The sequence below is a fragment of the Salminus brasiliensis genome, chromosome 4 (assembly GCF_030463535.1).
Source record: "Salminus brasiliensis chromosome 4, fSalBra1.hap2, whole genome shotgun sequence".
NCBI lineage: Eukaryota > Metazoa > Chordata > Actinopteri > Characiformes > Bryconidae > Salminus > Salminus brasiliensis.
The window spans coordinates 37,071,307-37,092,982 of NC_132881.1; the positions used below are offsets into that span (position 1 = coordinate 37,071,307).

The 21,676-nt window shown below is 41.5% G+C and overlaps 1 protein-coding gene across 1 annotated transcript in view; it reads left to right on the top strand.

Annotated features, from left to right (window-relative positions):
- The window catches only part of adgra1b (adhesion G protein-coupled receptor A1b), a 175,864-nt gene that overhangs the window by 133,948 nt on the left and 20,240 nt on the right, over window positions 1–21,676 (top strand). Inside the window, exons 15-16 of the mRNA XM_072678275.1 lie at window positions 11,366–11,493; window positions 15,380–15,503. Coding sequence (XP_072534376.1) covers window positions 11,366–11,493; window positions 15,380–15,503 — 252 coding nt within the window. The remainder of the gene's footprint in view (window positions 1–11,365; window positions 11,494–15,379; window positions 15,504–21,676) is intronic.

Below are 21,676 nucleotides of genomic sequence, written 5' to 3' on the forward strand. Positions count from 1 at the left end.
GGTTTCTCTGTAGATCATAATCGACTAATCCGGGCTATAATGTTACAGAGAGAAGGGAAAGGGAGAGGGATAGAGAGGGTGGGAGTTGGCAGGATGATAGCAGCAGATGCGTAGAATCTTCTTGGTGTTATGATGGTCGTGGGTGGTATAATGATGACTGTGAATGGGGTTATGGTGGCTGTGGGTAGGGCTATGATGACCGTGGGTTGTGTTATGGTGGCTGTGAGCAGGGTTATGGTGGCTGTGGGTCGGCTATGGAGGTTGTGAGCAGTGTTAAGGGAGCTGTTGGTAGGATTATGGTGACCATGAGCAGTGTTGAGTTGGTTACAGCTAGGGCTATGGTGGCTGTGAGTAATGTTAAGATGACAAGGGTGTGGGTAGGGGTTGAGCTTGTGCCTATAGGTGATATAATGATGACTGGGTTGGGTCATGATTGTTGAATGATGGTTATGAATGATGGTTATGGGTAGGGGTTGATGGAGTTATTGTGCCAGTAGGTAGGGTTATGATCATATCTTCTGTTTGTTAATGGCGTTGTGGTCTTGGCTGTTAGCGGGGTTACGGTGACAACTGAGGGCAGGGTTATGTCATGGCTGTAAGTGGGTTAATTCATGGCTGTAGCTGGAGTTATGTAGATGGAGTTATGGTCATAATTATGGGGTGAGATATGGTCACAGTAACGTGAAGGGCTCTGGAAGCTATGTGTGAAGTTATGGTTACACTTGTTGGCGACGTTATGGCCATGGTTGTGGGTGGGGTTATATTAATAGTTCTGGATGCAGTTACAGCATTAAGCTCCTCTATAAGAACCCTCATGTTTTTTCTACACATTGCACTTTCTTCATATTATTTATTACAGATCCTTTGTGATGCCAGGGTGCAGTAACACTGCAAGTGAATATGCCTCTTAAAAGCTTTCACTGTGACGGTGTTCAATGCAGCAGTACTGAAATTAGTGCTGTTTCCAATGAGCACTTCTCCCCTACGTAACACCCTGCTCTGGCGCAGTCCATTTGTATAATAGCTTTTGAAGGACAGGTGCATGGAGATGACATGTGGGGGGCAGGAGAGTAAAAAGATGTGGAGCAGAAATGTGAGTAATGTGAGCTCTGCTGCTTTCTTCACACGTCCTCTCATCCTCACTCGCTGAACAAAAACATTCCCATGGCTCTGATGACCTGCACCACAGTTATTTCATTTTCCCCACTGTTGTTGTTATTCTTCAAGTATGGTTTGGCCCAAACATACTTTGCCCAGCCTAAGTAAATAGCTGACAAGATGTGAGTACATAGTCAAAACAAAATGTCAAGGACTTACCACGATAAGACATGGAGACATGATAAGACGTCTTTTTGGCCTGTGTTATTAATAATATGATGAAAACTTAGTCTAATTAATTTGCTTGTAGATACGTGAAAATGTACCACATATGGACATTAATCAGTTCTATAGCCATATCTCGTTTTCTGTAGTCACTGCATAGCTACATTCCTTTCCATAACATCCTGATTGTAGCTGTGGGTTGGTGAGTTATGTAGCTTGACTGTACACATAAGGAGGTGGTACATTAGAGACAATTGTTAGAGCAGACTTGAACAAACATTCAAACATGTCTAAACCCTCTACTCCAGCTGCTCCACTCTGCAGAAGCCAGTTGTTGACTTGGACAGGCCTCTGCCCATCTGTTTTAGTGCATGAGAGTAAAATGCTGAAGATTTTGTTCTTTGCTAGATATAATCACAAAGTGTTTGGCCTGTGAATCAGTTGAGCCTATCTCCGCTGACATAGCAGCATAATACTCCACAGGCTTTGTACTGAGGGGGGTCCAAAAACTTGCATTACATAGCCAGTGCTGTGTCATTTGTACTAAAGAGTTATTTTTGGACCATTATCATCTAACCAAAAGACATGAGTAGATCATATGATTATACTTGCTAACATTAGACTGTTGCAGATATTATTGCTTTATAAATGCCAAGGACCTAAAATGTAATGTAATGTTAAATAGCTATAATATCCTTATATTAAACTCAAAATGAGAAATATTAGATGTTCAGAATGTTCAGAGCAAATGAATCTGTTTTTTTTTTTTTTTTTTTTTTTTTTTTGTCACGGGACCCCCTCTTAGAGCTCCTGCCCCATAATTATCCCCAAACCTGCCCTTAGACCTGTGTCCTAATGTACCTTGTAAGTGCTAATAGAACTTTTGCCCATTTTGCCCATCTGTTTACAGCTTGGACTTCTTTCATAATTAGCAATTTGCTTCTTGGATGTCTTTTATTCCTTATTTATATAAGTCATCTGAGCTTGCTTCATGTCTCCCCTCAATAAATACTTTATCACATGCAGCAACTTTAATCAAAGCAAATCTAGTGACATCTGACTGATTTGATAAATGCCGTAGAGGGTTGAAAATAAAAGTGATAATGTTTGGTAATTAAATAGAGTAAGGTTTTATTGAAAATTAAATTATATATAAAATTGATAACTTGGTTAATTTGGAGAAAATTTTGGAGAAAATATTGGCAGTGCTGTTAAACAGAGAGACGTTTGGGAGATGAAAAAGACTGCTTTTATCGGGGAACTGTGGATTGATCTGACTAACTAAATAAAACCAAAATGATGTAAAACAAGTAGGAATAACCTCATGGACACCATCCAAGCTGTCAATCAAAATCTACATACCTCCACTTTAAATAACAACAGTAACATTAATGACACTCTGTTATGGGTTATTTTGCGTTGGCATGAAGTGTGAAAAACCTTTTTGGTGCCGTCCTGCATAACATGCTCTGTGCCGATATATGCACCCCCACTTACTCCAAGTGCACCCTCCTTCATTTTATTGTGTAACTAGGTCTGATGGTCCAACTAACCCCCTTATGACAGTTCCAAAATGCAACCATACTAGAACCCTTTAAAATTTACACTTGTGTTTACAGTTATAGTTACACACAAAGAAAATTGTGAATAGATGTCAGGTCGTTGTATGGATGTTATAATCTTTGTGTAATATTCTGTCTTACCTTGAGAACTGTTATGCAAAGTCTGGCCTGGGGCCACATTCTCAGATCTGTAAATGCAGCCGTGGAGTTGTTGAATTGATATGTATTTATTTATATCTGTGAGGAAAACCTGTTTTAGGATGCTTTACAAAATGTAGGTCTAGTGCTTCTGCTGTTAAATGCTCTTTTTTGCCCAACAGCACTCCGCTGAGAGTGTTCATGAGAGTTTCTACTGGGAAACAGAATTATTTCTCCCTGCTGTGTCTCCCTGAATAAACTTTGCCTTTTGCAGCAATCCACACATCCTCAGTTTTAACTCAGGTGGGATGATGTCGGTTAGGAGTAATTATTATTAATTTGCTAGGCTCTTTAATTTGCCTTGAGTTGTCAAGTGAAAGCTTGTGTGAGTGTGTGTGGGAGTGCCTGCTTGCCTGTGTTCATGTTCACATGTGTGTGTATGTGTGTGTGTGTGTGTATGCATTTGTAGAGAGAGGTTATGTAGAACACATGCTGTATTTCTGTCTTATTTCATTGAAAGTTTTAAGACTTAACAGCTTAACACTGTAACAGAGTCCTTATTCCCTACAGCATTGAAAATCCCCAGCCAACGTTATTTGCATTTTTTCCTTTCTTAGTTTCTTTTTTAGGTTATGATGTCCTTGTTTAAGGTCATAGCAAAAATAGTCTTCAGTCCTCTGGTCATTTTATAACCCATGCTGTGCCATGGGTTATTAGCATGGCTATGGATTATAACAAGCTATATGTGAACTTTACATACACAGATCTGCCATAATATTAAATTTACCTGCCAACAGCCCTGATCCATCAAGTCAGGGAGTCCACAAGGCACCAAGATGTTAGCAGCTTACTCCTTTAGCAGCCCACCCTCCTGTTACTGCTGTTATCTGCCCATATCTGACTATGTTCAAGTTTACATGGACTCTAACTATGTGCTAGTAGTATTATAATTCCTACCACCACTAACCATCATTATTTTCTATTCTCTTACTTAATATGATTATATTAGTTATATTATATTATGATTATATTAGCAAACCTGATACACTTAATGTTTCATGATTTGTTGATCTCTTGACCTACTACTGGATTCCTGTAAAGCAGCATTGTGATAATGTCAGTTGTAAAAAGTGTGATACAACATCAGTTTTAATTGAAATTGAATTGAATAAGTCCTGCAAGTTGCCAGGCGATCACACCAGTGAGCCTTGGGAGCCCTTGACCCATGTCGCTGGTTCACTGGTTGCCCTTCCTTGGACCATTTTTAGAAGGTACCATCCACTGCATACCATGAGCACCCAACAAAATCTGCCGTTTTGGAGATGCTCTGACCCAGTCATCTAACTATCAGAGTTCGGCTTTTGTTAGAGTGGCTTCCAGCACATCAATTTCAAGAACTGACTGCCCCCTTGCTGCCTAATGTATCCCATCCCTTGTCAGGTGTCGCTGTAACGAGATAATCAAGGTTATTCACTTCACCTGTCATCGGTTTTAATGTTATGGCTGATCGGCGTAGATTTATTTTAGGCAGATAACATTTCTGGCATATACTGTGTACTGCTGTGTTTTAACTCTAGGACAGATGGAGCCAGTATAGCTCTGGCTGTACTTGAGAAGTGTAATGCTTTCAGTGCTGATGAAAAAAAATGTGGTTTCTGGGTGAGGAGATGTATTGATGTGCCCTATGCAGCATTTTGGGTTTTTGATGGCACAAGGTTTGATTTGCTAACTTCCAGCTCCAGCTTCCTCACCTCTCTGTGAGGATGATAAAGCATGCAAGCGCTCGGGCAGCCAGCCAAAGGATTTTCATCTCTGGACCAGCCAGTACCGTCTGTGTGTGTGTGTGTGTGTGTGTGTGTGTGTGCATGTGTGTGTAATTCCTTCTCTCTGTGTGTCTTTTTGTGTGTGTCACAGCTCAGACCAAATCCCCTGCCTCGTTTGTGGAGATAAATATTTACAACTCCCACTATTCCCTCATTTTCTCTCCCCCTGCCCTCACCCCTGCCAATCTATCTTCTCCCTCTCTCTCCCTCTCTCTCCCCCTGGCTCTTTAGCTCTCTCACTCTCTCTTTCTCTCCAAACCCAAATCCTCTCTATCTCTTCCTCTCTTGCTCAAAATACTTTGTCTGCTCTGTCCCACTGCCCCCCCCCCCCCCCCCCCCCCCCCCCCCCCGCCTCCCCCCTTCAGTCTGTGCACTCAGTGACGGCTAAGGCTACTGAGGCTTAGCAAGGCCTGGATCAGACAGTGTGGATAATGAGCATGTAGAACGGCAGCAGCCGCAGCAGAAGCAGCAGCAGGGTTGGTTTCCACGTGCGGAATGCTGGCCCGGTTGTATTAGCGAGGATTGCAGGGATTAGTAAAGCAGCTAGCCTAATGCTTTTGCAGCATTGCTTCGTTAATGTGGTGGCAGGCTCTGGTGCCATAGCTGGGCTTACGTTCAGCACCATGGCTTTTCTGACGTGCAGTTGGGGTTTCCGTGTTCTGGCTAGGCTAAAGTCTGAGGCTCTGCCTGCTTGGCTATAGGCTGAGGTGGCAATAGGCTTTAGCTGCTTGGCTAGGCTAACGCAGTGATAGGCTTTAGCGACTTTGTGAGAGCTCAGCTGGAATGATCTGCAGTGTTAACAGTGAGCAGGGTAATGAAGCCTAGGATTGTGCCATGATGTAATACAGTGGTAATAATTATTATGACTTCTAGGCTGGACTTAGCCGAGCCTGTTACCCAACACTGCAGGGGAGACAGAGAGAGAGAGAAGGTGAGGAGAGAGATGGAAAGTAGGGAAAAAAAGAACAGAAGAGATGCTGCCTCCATGTGTTCATTGGATGGTCCTAGTTTCCACCATTCTTGCTACTCATATTTTGCTTCTATGTCAGTCAAACACAAACAGGGAAAAACCAGAGAAAACCTGTCAATACCTAGCCTACCTTTACTCTGGACAAACTGCTAGGTGGAAATGAAAATAATGAATGACTGACATGTTTGAGAACCCAGAAACAGCCTATTAATCATTGGAAACTACTTAAAAACTTAAATTGTTAAGAATAAATGTAAAACATACAAAGCTTTTTTTGCATCTCAAAAAAGACATACAATTATCAGTAATCAGTAGTCAAATTGAAATCAGTCCCCATTGCAAATTGGGTTCAGTAGTACATTTTACAAACTTTCAGCTGTTTACAATAAACCAATCAAACAAGACCAATTTAAACTGCTGAGCTCAACTAATGTGCACATGCTTTCTCCAAATCTGACACAAAGTGCCACTTTTATTGACTACTGCAATCTCAGAATTATTCAGCCCCTTCATGACAAACGTCTTTAGTACTTTGCTGTTATCAGTGTCATAACTGTGAGTCAAAAATGTATTTTTTCCATATCACTGATCCAAAAACGTCCAGTGTTGTTTCATCACTCCACAGACGTTTAGGATTCTGTTCTGTGCTGCGATGAAACAAAACAGGAACTTTTCAGGCTTATGGACCAGTGGTATGTCTGGAGGAGGAAGAATGAAGCATACGCTGAAAAGAGCACACTGCCTACAGTGAAGTTTGTCAGTGGCTCAGAGATGATATGAGGTTTGCTTTGCTTGTTCTGGCACTGAAAACCTGCAGCATGTAGAGGGCAAGATGGATTCAATTATTCAAGTATCAGAAAATCATAGGAGAAATGTCATGCCTTCTGTAAGGAACCAGGACCTTCCAACAGAGCAGTTATCCCAAAGAAACCACCCAGTCCACCCAGGCTTGGTTTCAGAAGACCTTCTGGAAGTCACCTGACTTGAACTCCATAGAAAATCTTTGGTGGCATTTGAAGAAGGCTGTTGCAGCACACAAACCCATGAATATTAGTGCACTGGAGATCACTGCCCACTGGGAATGGACTAAGATTCCTCAGGCTATGCATTATGTTTGCAGCAGCTCATAAAAGTAAAAATAAAAGGGTGCTCTACTACGTACTAAAGATGCTTGTCATGAAGGGGTCAAATAATTCAAAGACTGCAGTAGTCATTAAAAATGGCATTTTATGTTAAATGAATAAAGGGAAAGGAATAAAGATAAGATGATCTTTCAGTTGTTCTGTAAAGAATTCAAGTTGCTGGTGCCCTGTAAATAAAACTAGATTTTCCAAGTTCAGTAAAAAACAACTGGCACCTGCAGTGTAATCCAATCATTAGAATGAGTTTTGTAAGCTCTCTTTTTTAAAGTCGTCCCACCTCACAGATAAAGAGCACTCTCCACCTTTAGCACAGAGCTTACAATGCTGAGTGTTATAACTGTCAGCAGTAAAACGTCAGAGTGCAGAGTGATAAGCATGTAGTCCTTACTAAGTTAGTTACATTACTAACTAATGTGATTACAGGGATTTTACATTTGTACTATTTAAACTATAACACTGTTTTCTGTTAGCAAAGTCACAATTAGAGTCTTTGCCTTTCTTGTAGAGTTTTGTAACCAGGAACATGGACAATGTCAGAAAGTTAAGGAAAAGACTTCCATGGTCCAATCAGGCGACACTATTTCCATTTTACTCAAAAACTGGCTCTGTGGGTCATTAAGAAGCAGAAACATGAAATTGTGCGACACCATTGACATTCAGCAAAAATGTTTAATACAAGTGAAAAAAATATCACATTTCACATTAGACTATGTTTCCCATAATATGAACATATGCTCTGACAAGCGAAATGCACTACGGGATGCCAGTTTTCACTGTAATTGATTTATTAGCATATAAAGGATGCGATATATTCAACACAGACTGTCACCACAACTAGACTGACAGCATTTAGTTTATAACGACCTCCAAATAAAAGTGTGTGTTGAGGGAATTGAATAGACAGTCTAAGCAGTTTGAAAATTGCCCTTCAAAAAATGGATAGATAATGACACAAACAAGGCATGGAAACCGCATATAGTAGTTTAGCCTAATTTGTGGCCGTGCGTTATACAAAACTCCAGCAGTGAAAACTCTTCTAATCATTGTTTTCTAGACCTGTTCTGCCTGCAGGCCAGGCTTGCTTTGAGTTAGCCCATATTGATGTGTGTTATTGTGCTGCAGGACTTTGATCACAGTTTGAAGAATCCGAAAGTCAGACATACGTCAAGTTGCTCTGGAAAAGTACACTTATTGCCCAGATAAATAGTGCAGACATCTGCTCTGTACTGTAGCATATCATCAGAAACAATTTTGTATCTAAAAGTTTGTCTCTTTTTTTGAGGATTTGTATTTATAGCAGTGGTGTAAAACCCAGCCCCGCCCAGGAGCCTCCTGGAGCCTCTTTTCTGTCTGTCATTTGCCACCATTTGCCACAAGACAGGACAAGACACCCAACACTGATCTTTAACCCATCCGTGCAGTGAATTCATATCACATATAAACGCTAGTGAGCAAACATGCACAGAGCAGCCTTAACTGTTGGACAGTCTTAATGGCCTTGTTCAAGAGCCCAACAGTGGCAGCTTAGTGAACTTAGGTATCAAACCCACAATCCTGTCAACGATGACCCGGTGTTCAAACCACTGAGGCACCACTGCCCCTGTTTGCTGTATAGCTATTTTGTACAGGGACGTGTGACTTTTGTTCTTTAGGTTCTGTAGAATCAAGCTATCATGAGCTCATAACATATCTAAATTTTACCCAAATCTGGACCTCAGCATTGGAAATAATTCCCAACCTAAAGAAATGTGTGTATTGTTACACCCCTACACTTTTGTATTATCCCCTGCTGTGTTCTAGAGGTTGACCCCAGTCAGTGAGCCACACTTCAACTCTGTTTCTGTTTGTGGATCTCACAGCTCCAGAGCCCCCTGGCAGGCCTAGCTCCTCAACCACTCAGCCTGAGTCAGCCTTACGCTCCACTGGCTGACCACACACTGATGGAGGTGGACTATTCTGTGTGTGTGTGTGTGTGTGTGTGTGTATTTGACACTTCTATAGCCACGGTCATCCCCTCACACAACCTTTACCGCCCCTTCTACCAAGCACAAGCTGTGAAACACTTGACCAGGCTTGCAAGAGCTGCTGTGGAGAATGTAGATACAATAGCACAAAGGTGTGGTGTAGCATCGACCAAACACTGGCTACCTTCCAGCAGGCTTTGTTAGAGAACCACCAAACCTTATCAAACAGCTGCTGCAGCAGGCCACTGAAAGAAAGTGCCGGTGATCCTTTTCCCTGGCTAGGTGTCAGTCCTAATCTGACAGACAAGTTTGTCCTTTTTGGCCTTTAGCTGTGCTCGAAAGGCACGCAGACAGACGGTGGGAACAAACTGCTATATAAGGGTTTGTAATGCCTCATCTAGCTTGGCCAGACTGTGGCTGGGCTATTTTTAAATGTCTCCATTGTTATTAGAACCTGGTCTGGAAACCCAGTTCAGCTGATGTCAACTAAATGAATGAAGCGGATTTTGGCTTCTGGCGAACACCTTTTTCCCAGGATAATTAACAACTAATGAGCTAAATAAGATTATATTCTCAGGACTCAGTGCTTTGCTGTATAATGTATATAATAGCTGCATTATACTAAATTGACAAAAGTATTGGGACACCTCAGAAATCAAGAGGGTTAAAAAGAGTTTATATTGTTTTTTAATTATTTGGACTACTGTCCAGGGAAGGCTTTTTACTATATTTCTGTATCATTGCTGTAAGGATTTGATTCAGCAAAAAGAGCGTCAATGAGGTCAGGACGTTGGATGATTACCACACTACCTCATCTCCAACTCCAAAACTATTGGATGGAGCACCATCATTCCAAACTACATAGTATCACTGCCCTACAGCTCAAAGCTATGGGGTATCTACTATACTAAATGTATCTACTCCAATATAGTCGTATTCTATTTACAGTAATTGATCATTGGCAGTACTTCTCTGAAGTTGGGGAATAGAGTGTTACCCACTTTCTCTCAGGTGGTGATTCGCAGATACATACTGTGCTTTGAGGGAGGGGATGAGCTCCTCTCCAAGAATGAACTGTAATTTTTAAATTCTGCAAGTCTTTCATAATCTGGGATCAGCTGTTTAAATGTGTGTGTGAAACGCTGGTTGGAATGGCAGTAGAAAGTGCATACACAGACAACACAGCCTGCCTTTTCTGGGCAGCCAGGATTTTTATATCCGCCCTATTCTATGGCCAGGCTGTGGTCACTGAGCCGGTACTTGGTAAGGATCTGTGTCTGCTTTGAATCTCTGACTGTCTGGAGCTTTTAGGGCCTGATAACATTCCAGTTTACTCTGAGTTTGAAATTGGTTCCTTAAGTGTTCCAGAGATCTGTTCCTACTGTGTGTGATGAGCTGAGTAAATGCAGCTCTTGAGTAGGTCTCTGAGGCTGTTGCTCATTTGGATTACAGAACCTCACAACCACCTGACTGAGGGGAACTGTTTTCAGGGGCTAGTTTTTGCTTTTTAATCTGCAGCATTTTTCTGGGTCAAGTTTCTCAAGTCTGTAGAAATCGTTTTTGTATGAAAGGGGAACCAAACTAAGTAGGATTTGTTTAGACTAAACAATGGATGTGATTTTTTTTTTTTTTTTGCCATCTGTGGTCCGTAAACAGGGCTAGAAACTCCATAGCTTTGTTTTTCTCTGCTACCTGTCCTGTTTTTGCTCTCTTTAATTTCTCACCTCCACACGAGTGCTCATAGCAGGGGAATCTGTAGTCTGTAGTTCTTTGTGGACATGAACAGACTAGGATGCACCTGGACAAACATAAAAATAGCTACACAAAGTCACTGTAGAGACCTTCATTCCCCAGCCGTTCAGCTCTGCTCCTCCATATATTTTCTTTAACCTTCACATTTTTAGTCGATTTATGGTTTATTTATATGTTGCTTGTCATATAAGCTTTTGTGTTCTGCTATAAACAAGATGAGCTTTTCTGCTGCTGTCTTATTGCTCATTTGTTTGCTCTGCAACCATGACAACGGAGCTTTGATTGGTCGGTCGGATTTTAATGTATCTGAACAACACAGCAAATGGAGCATGCTCTGATTGAAAAATTGGTTTTGTCTCTCTCTCTCTCTCTTTCTCTCTCTCTCTCTCTCTCTCTCTTGCTCTCTCCCTCTCTGTCTCCTGAAACACCTGTATAAGCAGTCACTCACATGTCTGTGGAGCTCTTCTTTAAGATGGTGCTGCTGGTGTTGTTATTATTGTTGTCAGATAAGCAGGATTGAGTAAGTGCCCTTGCTCACATGCTCTGTTCCTATTGGCTCTGATTTGCTTTGCTGTCATGGTTACTCAGCTTCTCTCTGTCTGCTGTCTGATACCAAGCTGTCCTTGATGATGTCACTGCCAAAACAGTTCAATACTCAAAAGTCTCTCTCTCTCTCTCTCTCTCCCTCCAGGATCTGAAGAAGGTGCTGTCGTTCCCTCCATACCCGGGGGAGTTCCTGCACCCGGTTGTGTATGCGTGTACTGCTGTCATGCTGCTTTGCCTCTTTGCTTCCATCATCACGTATATAGTGCATCACAGGTAGGCCTGCAGCTTCCATCCACTCTCATTATGACTAAGCATTACAGGCCTTTTGTTAGCGCAGTTGCCTTTGGGGCTTTTTTGAATGGCACTGATGGAGATGCATGTGATCCTGTTTCTGGTCTCTGAGTTCCTAAACGTATAGTGATCAGTTTCCCGGTGATACAACTGTCATTGTTTTCTCACTGAAAAGCTCAAAGCTCTTACAGCGTCTATATGCAGTTCTGCACATCAGTGCACGTTTGGGCACAAACCTTTCTACCAACCCTGAGAGAGCAAGGCTGATTATGCTGCCTTGAATTCTCACCCACAAATGACAATGTTGATTTGACATTAGAAAGACACAGAACAGATGTTGAATTGTAATTGACATAAGTCTTAAAGGTAACAACATACAGTACCAATGTCTAACGTTTGGTCACCATACCTTACCTAGACACTGATGACTGTCACAGTGATAGTGGCGTTATTTCACTGTTAAAGATATATCCCCTACTCTTACAGCTTCTATAGGTGAGTGCTTTGTCTCATCAAACAGAATTGCAGTGGTTTATTAGGTGTCTTCTTCAGTAGAGCTTATCCCAACTCACCCCAGCACACACTCACACACACATGCTCACATACTTCAGACAGTTCAGCAGAGCTTTCTTCATCAGGTGGAAAAATGCATTTGGACTGAAGTGGACGGTGTGTCTCAGCTCATGAATCTCCCTCACCGCACTTCTCTCGCCTCAGCTTTCATCTCTTCTCTCTTTTTTCTCTGCACTTTCTTCTCTAAGCTGGTGCGGTGCTGTTTGCTATGAGTCAGGCCTGTCTAACAGACAGCTTGAGTCATTTAGATGGGAGGTGTGCGTGCGCCTGCGTCTACACACTGTGTGTCGGGGGCGAGTGTGTTTGCGTGAGCACCCGCATACTTTTTTTAAGTGTAGAAATTGATTCCACTCACTTCTGCTTCTCAGTTAGGCCTTCTTTAACTCAGATCAGATGGTATTATACTGCACACTGATTCCACCTCCTCTGTTTTATTAGAGGAATTCCTTCCTCCTGCTGTTTGCCTGATGAAAACAAATGCTATTAACCAAAACCTGCAGCAGTCCTGACTGCTGTCCTCCCCTTACCTGCTCTTCCTTGCACATACCTGCGCATGCACAAACGCACACACACACAGTGTGCTGGTGGTGGTGCCAGGTTAATGCTGTTGACCTACTGAAGCTGCTGCTGCCTCAACTGCTCTCTCCTGCCCCGACGCTGCAGATGATTTATGGGCTGAGAGAGAGAGAGAGAGAGAGAGGAGAGAGAGAGTTGATTCATCCTTGCTGTTGTCATGTGCTCTTTCTTTCGTTCTTGTAATTAATTTCTCTTGCTTTCTTTCTTTGTAGCAGTGATATTGCAGTGAGCCACTTATTAGCACATTGATTAGATAATGTACAACAACGGCACACGTGTTTCTCTTAGTCACTCTACTGATGAGGTGGCTTATGATAGTGCTTTTATGTAGATATGTGTGTCAGATACATGCACATTCAGTAATGACAACGCTCCACCAACGGACATCTTGGACACTCATTAATCCTAATCAGAAAATGCTTAAGTGACTTTAGATCTTAGCCATGATTAGCTCTGAGGTTATCTCCATGCTTTAGTAGAGGCTTCATTGTTGTCATTTCAAAATCACTAAAAATAAAAAAAAATATATTCATTTTATTTATATACACTGTATGGACAAAAGTATTGGGACATACCTCTTAATGATTGCATTCAGATTTTTTTCAATCAGTCCCACTGCCACAGGTGTATAAAGTCAAGAATGGGGAAAAATGGGTCGTTCTAAAGGGCTCACTGAATTCCAGTGTGGTACTTTAACAGGATGCCACCATTGCAGTCTTAGTTGGTGAAATTTCTTTCCTCCTAGATATTCCAGCATCAACTCTGAGTGGCATTATTGAAAAGTGGAAGCGCTTAGGAACCCAGCTACAAAGTGTCAGAAGACATAAAGTTACAGAGCACTGAGGTGCATAGTGCATAAAAGTTGGCATCCCTCTGCTGACTCAGTGACTGCAAAGTTCTAAACCTGTTGTTAGAGCTGCAAAGAGGTAACTCCATATGAACACTTATGGATTATGAAATTGGATGTCATAAAAGCTCCTGTAGGTGGCATGTGTCCCAATACGTCTATTCACATTTTGTAGATAGATAGATATATGGAGTGCATATATGTATACATACACTACATATAAGCAAATCCACCGACAGATAACTTTGGCATTTCATGCTGTGCAAGAGTGCACATATGAAACCATTGATAAACACCAGGTTTGCTTTAGCGTAACGTAGGGCTGCACAATATTGGGAAAAAATGATTCATGGTATTTTTTTTCTGCAATATGTGTTGCAATATTTAAAAAAATACAAGGACCCTAAACACATTTCACTGCAAGTCAATGATACATCTCATGATATTAATAATGCACCCTGTGTATCCAAGATTGGAGTAAAATAAACAATATTGGGCAGATATAATACGCCTCTGGTAGATATGTCATGGAAAATGAGAATATTGTCAATTTTCCTTTTTTATGAAGAAGCAAAAAAAAAATTACAGCCCTAGCCTAATGTCCCAGTGAACCTAGATTTTAGTGATTATAGAAATATTATTAAATGTTTCAACACTGCAGTAGACTGGCACTCTGCTCAGTGGGTATTCTTGCCTTGTGCCTACCCTAATGATTCAGGGTAGGCCCCTGACCAAAGAGAAGCCGATAAGATGGATGGATGGATGGGTGGATGAATTAATATTTAATTTAGCCTTTTTCATCCCATTTTACATTGAATTTTCTTAAAAAGAATAAACAGACCACTTCATGTGACCAACACTGCCAACATTTCTCTGCCTGTTTCATAAAGTCTCACTTTACATTGAGCCGCTGGATGTTGCCAGCAGTCCATCTCTATCGTTCTCCTCGGCAACGTAAATCTGTTTTATTTATGAGAACATTGTGTCTTGTGTTAGATTAGCTGCTCCATTACAAATGTCAGCTACGAGCCTGCAAGCTATACAAAATGGTTCTTCACAGATTCTTTAGTAAAGGCAGTGATTCCTAAATAGAAAATGACAACTAAAGGAACTATTTGGATGCTTAAATGGTTCTGTGCCTGGCTAAGTGGTTCTTTGCATTGCTGGAGAACATTTTGTAGCACAGAACAGAGTTCCAATATGTTTTCAGTACATTACAAAAAACTAGTTCTTTTGTAATATTCAACATTATGTTAGCTGTGATGTGCTAAATGACTACTTACCATCACCAACTAGACCATGAGGGACAGTTCCTTTCCTCCTCCTCACAACAGTAATGCACCACATTTAATAAATAGAGCTAGGAAGCTGGGAGGAGGTGGTGATTGAGGGCGAGAACATTTAAACAAAACAGAACTGTCTGGAGCCATGGTCTGTTAAAATGAGACAAGACAACAAGACATCCAAATTCACAATTTGACACGCAGATAGAATCTGGCTTTAGCCTTTTACCAATCCGTGCAGTGAACACACACATACACACCAGTGATCAAACACACACAGTGCCTGTGAGCACACGTGCCTGGAGTGGTAGGCAGCCATCGCTGCGGTGCCCGGGGAGCAGCGAGGGTGAAGGGCTCAACAGTGGCAGCTTGCTGAGCGTGGGTATACAGTGTGTGAACTTTTAGTTAGAAAACTGCATAAAAAAGCTTTGCTATTTGAAATTTAAAAAGTTGAGTAAATGATGTTTATGTATATTTACCCTTCACTGCATTCCCATATATACACATGACAGACCTGGAAGCCTTAAATTAAGATGCACAACATACACATCACAACACTCTATGAAGTGTGTTGTTCTTTCTTTGACAGTGCGATCAGGATCAGTCGAAAGGGATGGCACATGCTCCTGAACTTCTGTTTCCACACGGCCCTCACGTTCGCTGTGTTCGCCGGAGGCATCAACCGCATCAAATACCCCATCTTCTGCCAAGCTGTGAGTGTTCCTCATAATCACATACTCTCTCGTTCGCTCCCCCTCTCTTTCTGTTAAACCATCACTGCCTACTGAATTGTTTATTTTTGTCTAGTGATGTGCATTGACTTTCTGAAGTATAGTGCACTCTCTATTTTCTGTGTTTAAATATATGTGTGTGTGTGGGTGTGACAGCTTTCAGTGTTGCCTGCAATGGCTACTTGCATGTTGCCTTCTCCCTTGATGCATGCTGTCTGTTGGTTTGTGTGTTTTTGCTCTTGGCAATAATACATGTATTACTGGTGAGAGAAAAGCAAATTCCGTTGGCCCTCAGGGGGGCCTTTATCCCATAGGAGCTTTTTTACAGACTGTTGTGTTGTTTTAATTAGAGTGTGTGTGTGTGTGTGTGTGTGTGGTTTGCCTTACCTCTAGGGGACTTTTCATCTGTGCAATCATGCATTGAACTAAGCATTACTTTAGCTGAGAAATATGTAGCAGTTTGCTGTATTTATTCCTTGACCTGCAGTAATAGTAACCAGCTCAAGATTGTTATGGCCTTGCTTTCTAGAGAGAAAAAAATGTCCGTAGTCAGACACATGAGCCAAAAAGCAGCTAGGCACAGTGCTGTGTAATTTTTTTCCCCCAATTAAGCCTCTTTCACACTTGCACTGTTACCAGGGAATGCAATTGTAATTAAGCAGAATGAGGTTAAGTGTGAACAGAAGCTAGAGTCTAAAGTTCTCTTACAATTATCAAGAAATTACTTGGAAGACCTGTGTATGAACAGTAGTTTAGGTTTGTGAATAAAAAAAAGAGTGTTTTTTTAATGTAATTTTAGAAAGAAGCTGATTGTGTCCATGGCTTCTACTGCACAACATTAATGCAGCATGGCCAGAAAAGCAAAACAATGTTGGTTGTCTGTGGGAGAAAAGTTTCCATGTTTGAGAACATCACATGATTCTGGTAAAATACCATTAAATGCATTTATTCAGCATTGGTTTCAGTTGTTCTCTGGGCTACATAGAAGGCATGTGACCTTGAGTGGGGAGAAAGGCCCAGATGCAATATTACACCCCCACTTACAGCCCTGTAATTAGGCCTTAAAATAAAATTTAAGTGCTTTTTCTTTTATAGTGGACTTGCAAAAATTGAAAGAACTCTGGCTGTTGAGTGAGGCACTGCGACAATTCAAATAGAAAAAGTCCCATAGCATAGCACTGTATAGCTTAGCATATCATAGCATAGTGTTGTTTTTAGTACTGTAACAGGATCAGAAGTCTGAACGGATATTGCTGTTATCCTTTCAGCAACAATGAGCGGTTAGCTAACTGAAGAGATGGTCAAGTAGCTGGTAGCCTAGGGTTTGCTTTTTCAGCCTAGCACAGATACCTGCTGGTTTCCCTAGCTTTTGCTTCCTTGTGCACCCCTTCTGTGCAAAGCTGTGATGAATTGGGAATGATTGCCTCAAAAAAACGAAATGCAGTAGTAACAAAAACACCATAATCTCACATTGTTAAACTTAAATTTGACGAATATTAAGACAAGACACTTGCCTCCCTTTATTTATGTGAAATTTGCATTTAAATGAGGACACAACAGTGTTTGAGGTTAATGATATTTCACATCCATGTACCAAGCTCTCCTTATTCAGCTATGCCAAGGAAAATACAGTTTTCGATTCTATGGCTAATGACACAAAGCCCGAATGTTACTGGTAAAAATATCCTAATAATTTCCTAGGTTTTGTGTGTAAGGGGCTTTACTCCCTGTGTTATGCCTAGATGGTCACTCAGAACAGCTGGAATGGAGGCTAAGATGGCAGCAGCCTCTTATGGTCCTTCTCTCATTCTGATCTGGGTAGAAACACAATTGTAAAGATGACTCATAGAGCAGTCTTTTAATTTTTTTTCATTCAGACTTGATGGATTTTCAGAACATTGTGTATGGCTTTTCAACGCTGAAAAAAATAGAAATGCACTCTCAGAGCTATGGTATGCTTGATTTAACTACGTGTGCCTCTCTGCATGCTGCGTCCATTCAGATTTTTGATCGTGCACAGCCGCAGAAATGAATGTGACGTATCTGCAAGATGCAGTACCAGCACAAACTGTGGAGGCAGTATGCCATAATGTGACGTAAGCAGACTGAACCAACCATGACAACAAGCATTTCTAACATCGGTTTCTTTCTTTCCTCATGATGATTAACATGTCATGTTCACTGCTGTGCAAAATCAAAAGTAGAAGTCGTCCAAGAGAATATAACTATGCTGGTAGGGATGTTTTTGTCTTGATCTACCCCCAGCTTCTCATAGATTTGAATCCTCAAAATAGACAAAATATTAGCAGGTAAGTAAGTGAACAATGATCTGCTGTGTAGTTCCGAAAGGGGGAACTAAAGCCAATGATAATAATTTAGACTTGGCATAAACTTTTCTAAAGAGCTCAGAGTCGCTTAGCAGTCTAATGTGTTAACACTGTGGCCTGGGGGTCACGAGTTCAAATTCCAAGTCAGAAAGAGCACAGTTGGCTATGCTCTTTCCTGGTGGGTAGATGGCACTCTCTCCCCTCATCCTTCTTAAAGCCATGTTGACTGGTATAGCCGTCTGTTGGCTGATGCGGTGGAGTTGGGGATCCGTTGCTTTTCTACAGACATGACAGCTGCACAGTGAAGTAGTTTGAAAAGAGGCGGTGGCTGGCTTTGCATGTATCAAAAGAGTCATGTGTTAAGACCTTACCTTCATAGTGTTGGGAGCATTGCTAGTGCTAGGGGGAGTTACAAATGGGAGGGTTAATTGGCAGAAACAAATTGGGAGAAAAGAAACGGATTCATAAAAAAAATAATAAGATGATACTCATCAATGTGACCTGTTCAAATGCCTTGACACCTCAAGTGTTGCAAACTGTGTTGTTACCAGTGGCATAGATAATATTGCATAAGAGGAGAGAATAAGGGTTTTTTCCATACCAGCTGATGAAAAAAAATTAAACCAGCATTGTAAAGGCTGAAGCTGAAAATGAAGCTTTTGGAATGGCCCTCACAGTTCTGACTTTTACAAGTCATAAAAAAAAATGAGGACAGAACCTAAAGAAGCTGTGCATGCAAGATGAACCACAAATATATGAGAACTAGAGGCCTTCTACAAGAAGCATGAAACTTTTAGGTGACCACAAAACGTTTTATGAAATACAGAGTAACTGTATTCAGATTTCTTAAAAAAAAATTGTGCTTTTTGATTAGTTATGGATTATGTGTTTATTACCTCTCAATATATTTAAGACTAATTTGAAAAAACAACTTCAAGGACATTATGTTGGATTTCCAGACAAGGATTAACCCTAGTCCTAGACAGCTTTACCTATGATTAGAGAATCTGGGGTGCAGTTCAGACCCTGTCAGGAAACCGACCCTTGAAATGCAAAATTCAATACTTTGACCCACGGACTTAGAACTTCTTTCAGACTGTAATCCTTGAGACTTACTTGATACTTGCTGATGAAAGATAAAAAGAGCGAGCATTTGTGTGAGTACTGCACAGTGTATCACGGTGGATTACTTAAGTTGGTAACTATTATAGGTGCATTATTGGAGTGGTATGCTAGCGTGTACGGCCTATTGTCTAGAGTAGAGTACTGTATTATTACTATGGCCCTGAATCAGCTATCTCAGTTACACCTGTGTGATACCCCTCCCGACTCACTTATCTAGCACTAGAAGTTGCAGCCTAACCTCTTTGACAAATTGGGCCACACACACTAACATGAATGCAGTACATACACAGAAATGTTTATGTGAATGCAGACACATGCACAAATGGAAAAGACACTGAACTGACAACAGAAGAGCTGCTTAAAACCAAGGAAATAGCATAGAGCAGACACAATTATAGACAGGAACAAACATATTGTAGACAGATGCAATTTGAATCCTTCTGTTTCATTGTCAGCACTGGAGGGAAACATGTTGACACTTTGCTGCAAATCTTCTGCCTCTGGCTCTAGTTTATGAATTATATATTCATACATTTGAAAGACAGCTGAGCTCAAAACAATAAAACAGTTTTGAACTGTGCCCTTAGATATCAAGCTGTTGTTTTAGTATACATTCAATTTCACAAACGTGGTTTTGATTGAACCTTTAGAACAATGCTCTTCAAACCTCCTCCTGGAGTGCTACCTCCCTGCAGGTTTCAACTCCAACCCTTTCAAATCTTACACAATCCATTTAATGTAGTCAATGGCTTCTGAAGGCTGTGATTAGTTGGATCAGGTGGGGTCTTGGGTGCTGCCAGGTATTTTGGGCCCCCTAAAAATATATTACACTGGCCCCACAACTCTAACAGCTCTGCCAGAATGCTCAATTAATAATTTTTTTGAGCCTCTGTCAGTCACCCTTACAATTGTCCTAATATGTCCCTGGGTGAGGTAATTTATGGTTGGATGCATTGGGTTAGTATGTGGGAAAGTAGTTTTCCAGGAGGGGGTTGTTCTGCATTCCTTTTCGTGTCGTTCAGTGACTTTCCTGCTGAAAACATTTTGACCAACATAGGGTATGTTTTTGGTCTGCCATTATGACAAATTTAACCAGGCTAGTCAACTAATATGACCAAGCTGGTTCACCAGCATGACCAGCCAGACCTTGTCGTACTGTTGACCAGCCAACTTTATGACAAGCTTACCAGTTTGACCAAACTACTGAACCAACATGACCTCAACCAGCAAGACTAAACCGGTTCACCAGTATGACAGGCTTGACCAAGTTGGTTGACCAGCTTGACCAAACTAAACGAATATGACCAACTAAATGACCAGCTTGGCCAAGCTGATCATGCTGATAGACCAGCTATTCCATCAAAGTCAAATGAAAACACATGCTATTCTGGTCAGCGCTAAGCTGTTTTACCAGCATAAGCTATGTTTTCATCTGGATGACCAGCTTTTCAACCACTGAAAGCAGATACCAGTGAAATGTGGTCTTGAGCTGGATTTTTCAGCAAGGTTTTGAGTGAGAAATTCCCACTTGTTATCTTATTAGCTTTTGTTAGCACCCACGATGACTGTGACTTCTGAAGGCTAAGCTCTGAATCTCCACCTCAGCGCAGCAGTGCATTTAGCACTTCATGCACTGTGACTATCCAATATGCCTGGAATCTTGATGCTTACTGCGCACAGCACACGAGGGATTAAAACATCCGTCTCCTGCTGAGAGCCTTCATCTCTCTGTTAGAACCTGCATCTCTCAGTGTCACATCAGGCCCACTCACTGTCATTTTACCAGTCTACCGGCTATGACTATGTGAGTGTGTATCTCTCTCTCTCTCTGTGTGTGTGTGTGTGTGTGTGTGTGTGTGTCTGTGTGTTTTGGATAATTACACGCAACACTCACGGTAGCGGCTGTGCAGCTCCATGTGATCATCCCTCACCCACCCTCCACAACTCTCTGCCCAGCAGGGAGTCATTCTATCTCAGGGACAGTGAGTGTGCCGCCCCCTCTTACACATGACACACAACATCAAGGAGTGTGCAAACCAACACTGTCACACTCACTCATTCTTTTCTTTCTCTTTTTCTACCCATCTCACTTTCACTTTGGATCAGACATACCCTCTCCACCCTCTCTTTATAGTAATGATTACATTCTGTCTTCCTCTCTACTTCTACCTCTCTCTCTCTCTCTCTCTCTCTCTCTCTCTTTCTTCCTCACTTTCTCACTCTCACTCTGTGTCTTTCTTCTCCCTCCCCGTCTGTCTTTCTTTTTCTCTCTTTCCCAATCCCCCCCCCTCTCCCAAAACAGATTAATTATCTCTCTTACAGACTCCCTATACACTGTTAACCTGCAGCAGTGGTTTCATTGCCGTTGTCGTTCTGTTGCCACCTGTTATTAATATTTAACACACACACATCACAAACCACACTCATACGTGCCTGAGTACTCTGATATGCGATGCAAGATAAGTGTTCTGAGATGCAATACAATGCCAGCAGTGATGAAACAGTAGGAACTGCTTGAAGAGAAACTTTAAAAGCTGCTCTCTTGCACTCGCTGTCAAAGCCCCGAAATCAGCTGGATGCTGTTTCTTTGCTTTGGAGTTGGGACTGCCTTGGAGCAGCAGTTTGATTCCAGCTCACTATTTGTCTCTAATGATCTACAAACTGTCAAAAGGTTGGATTTTGATTGGGCTTTTGTTGTTTACA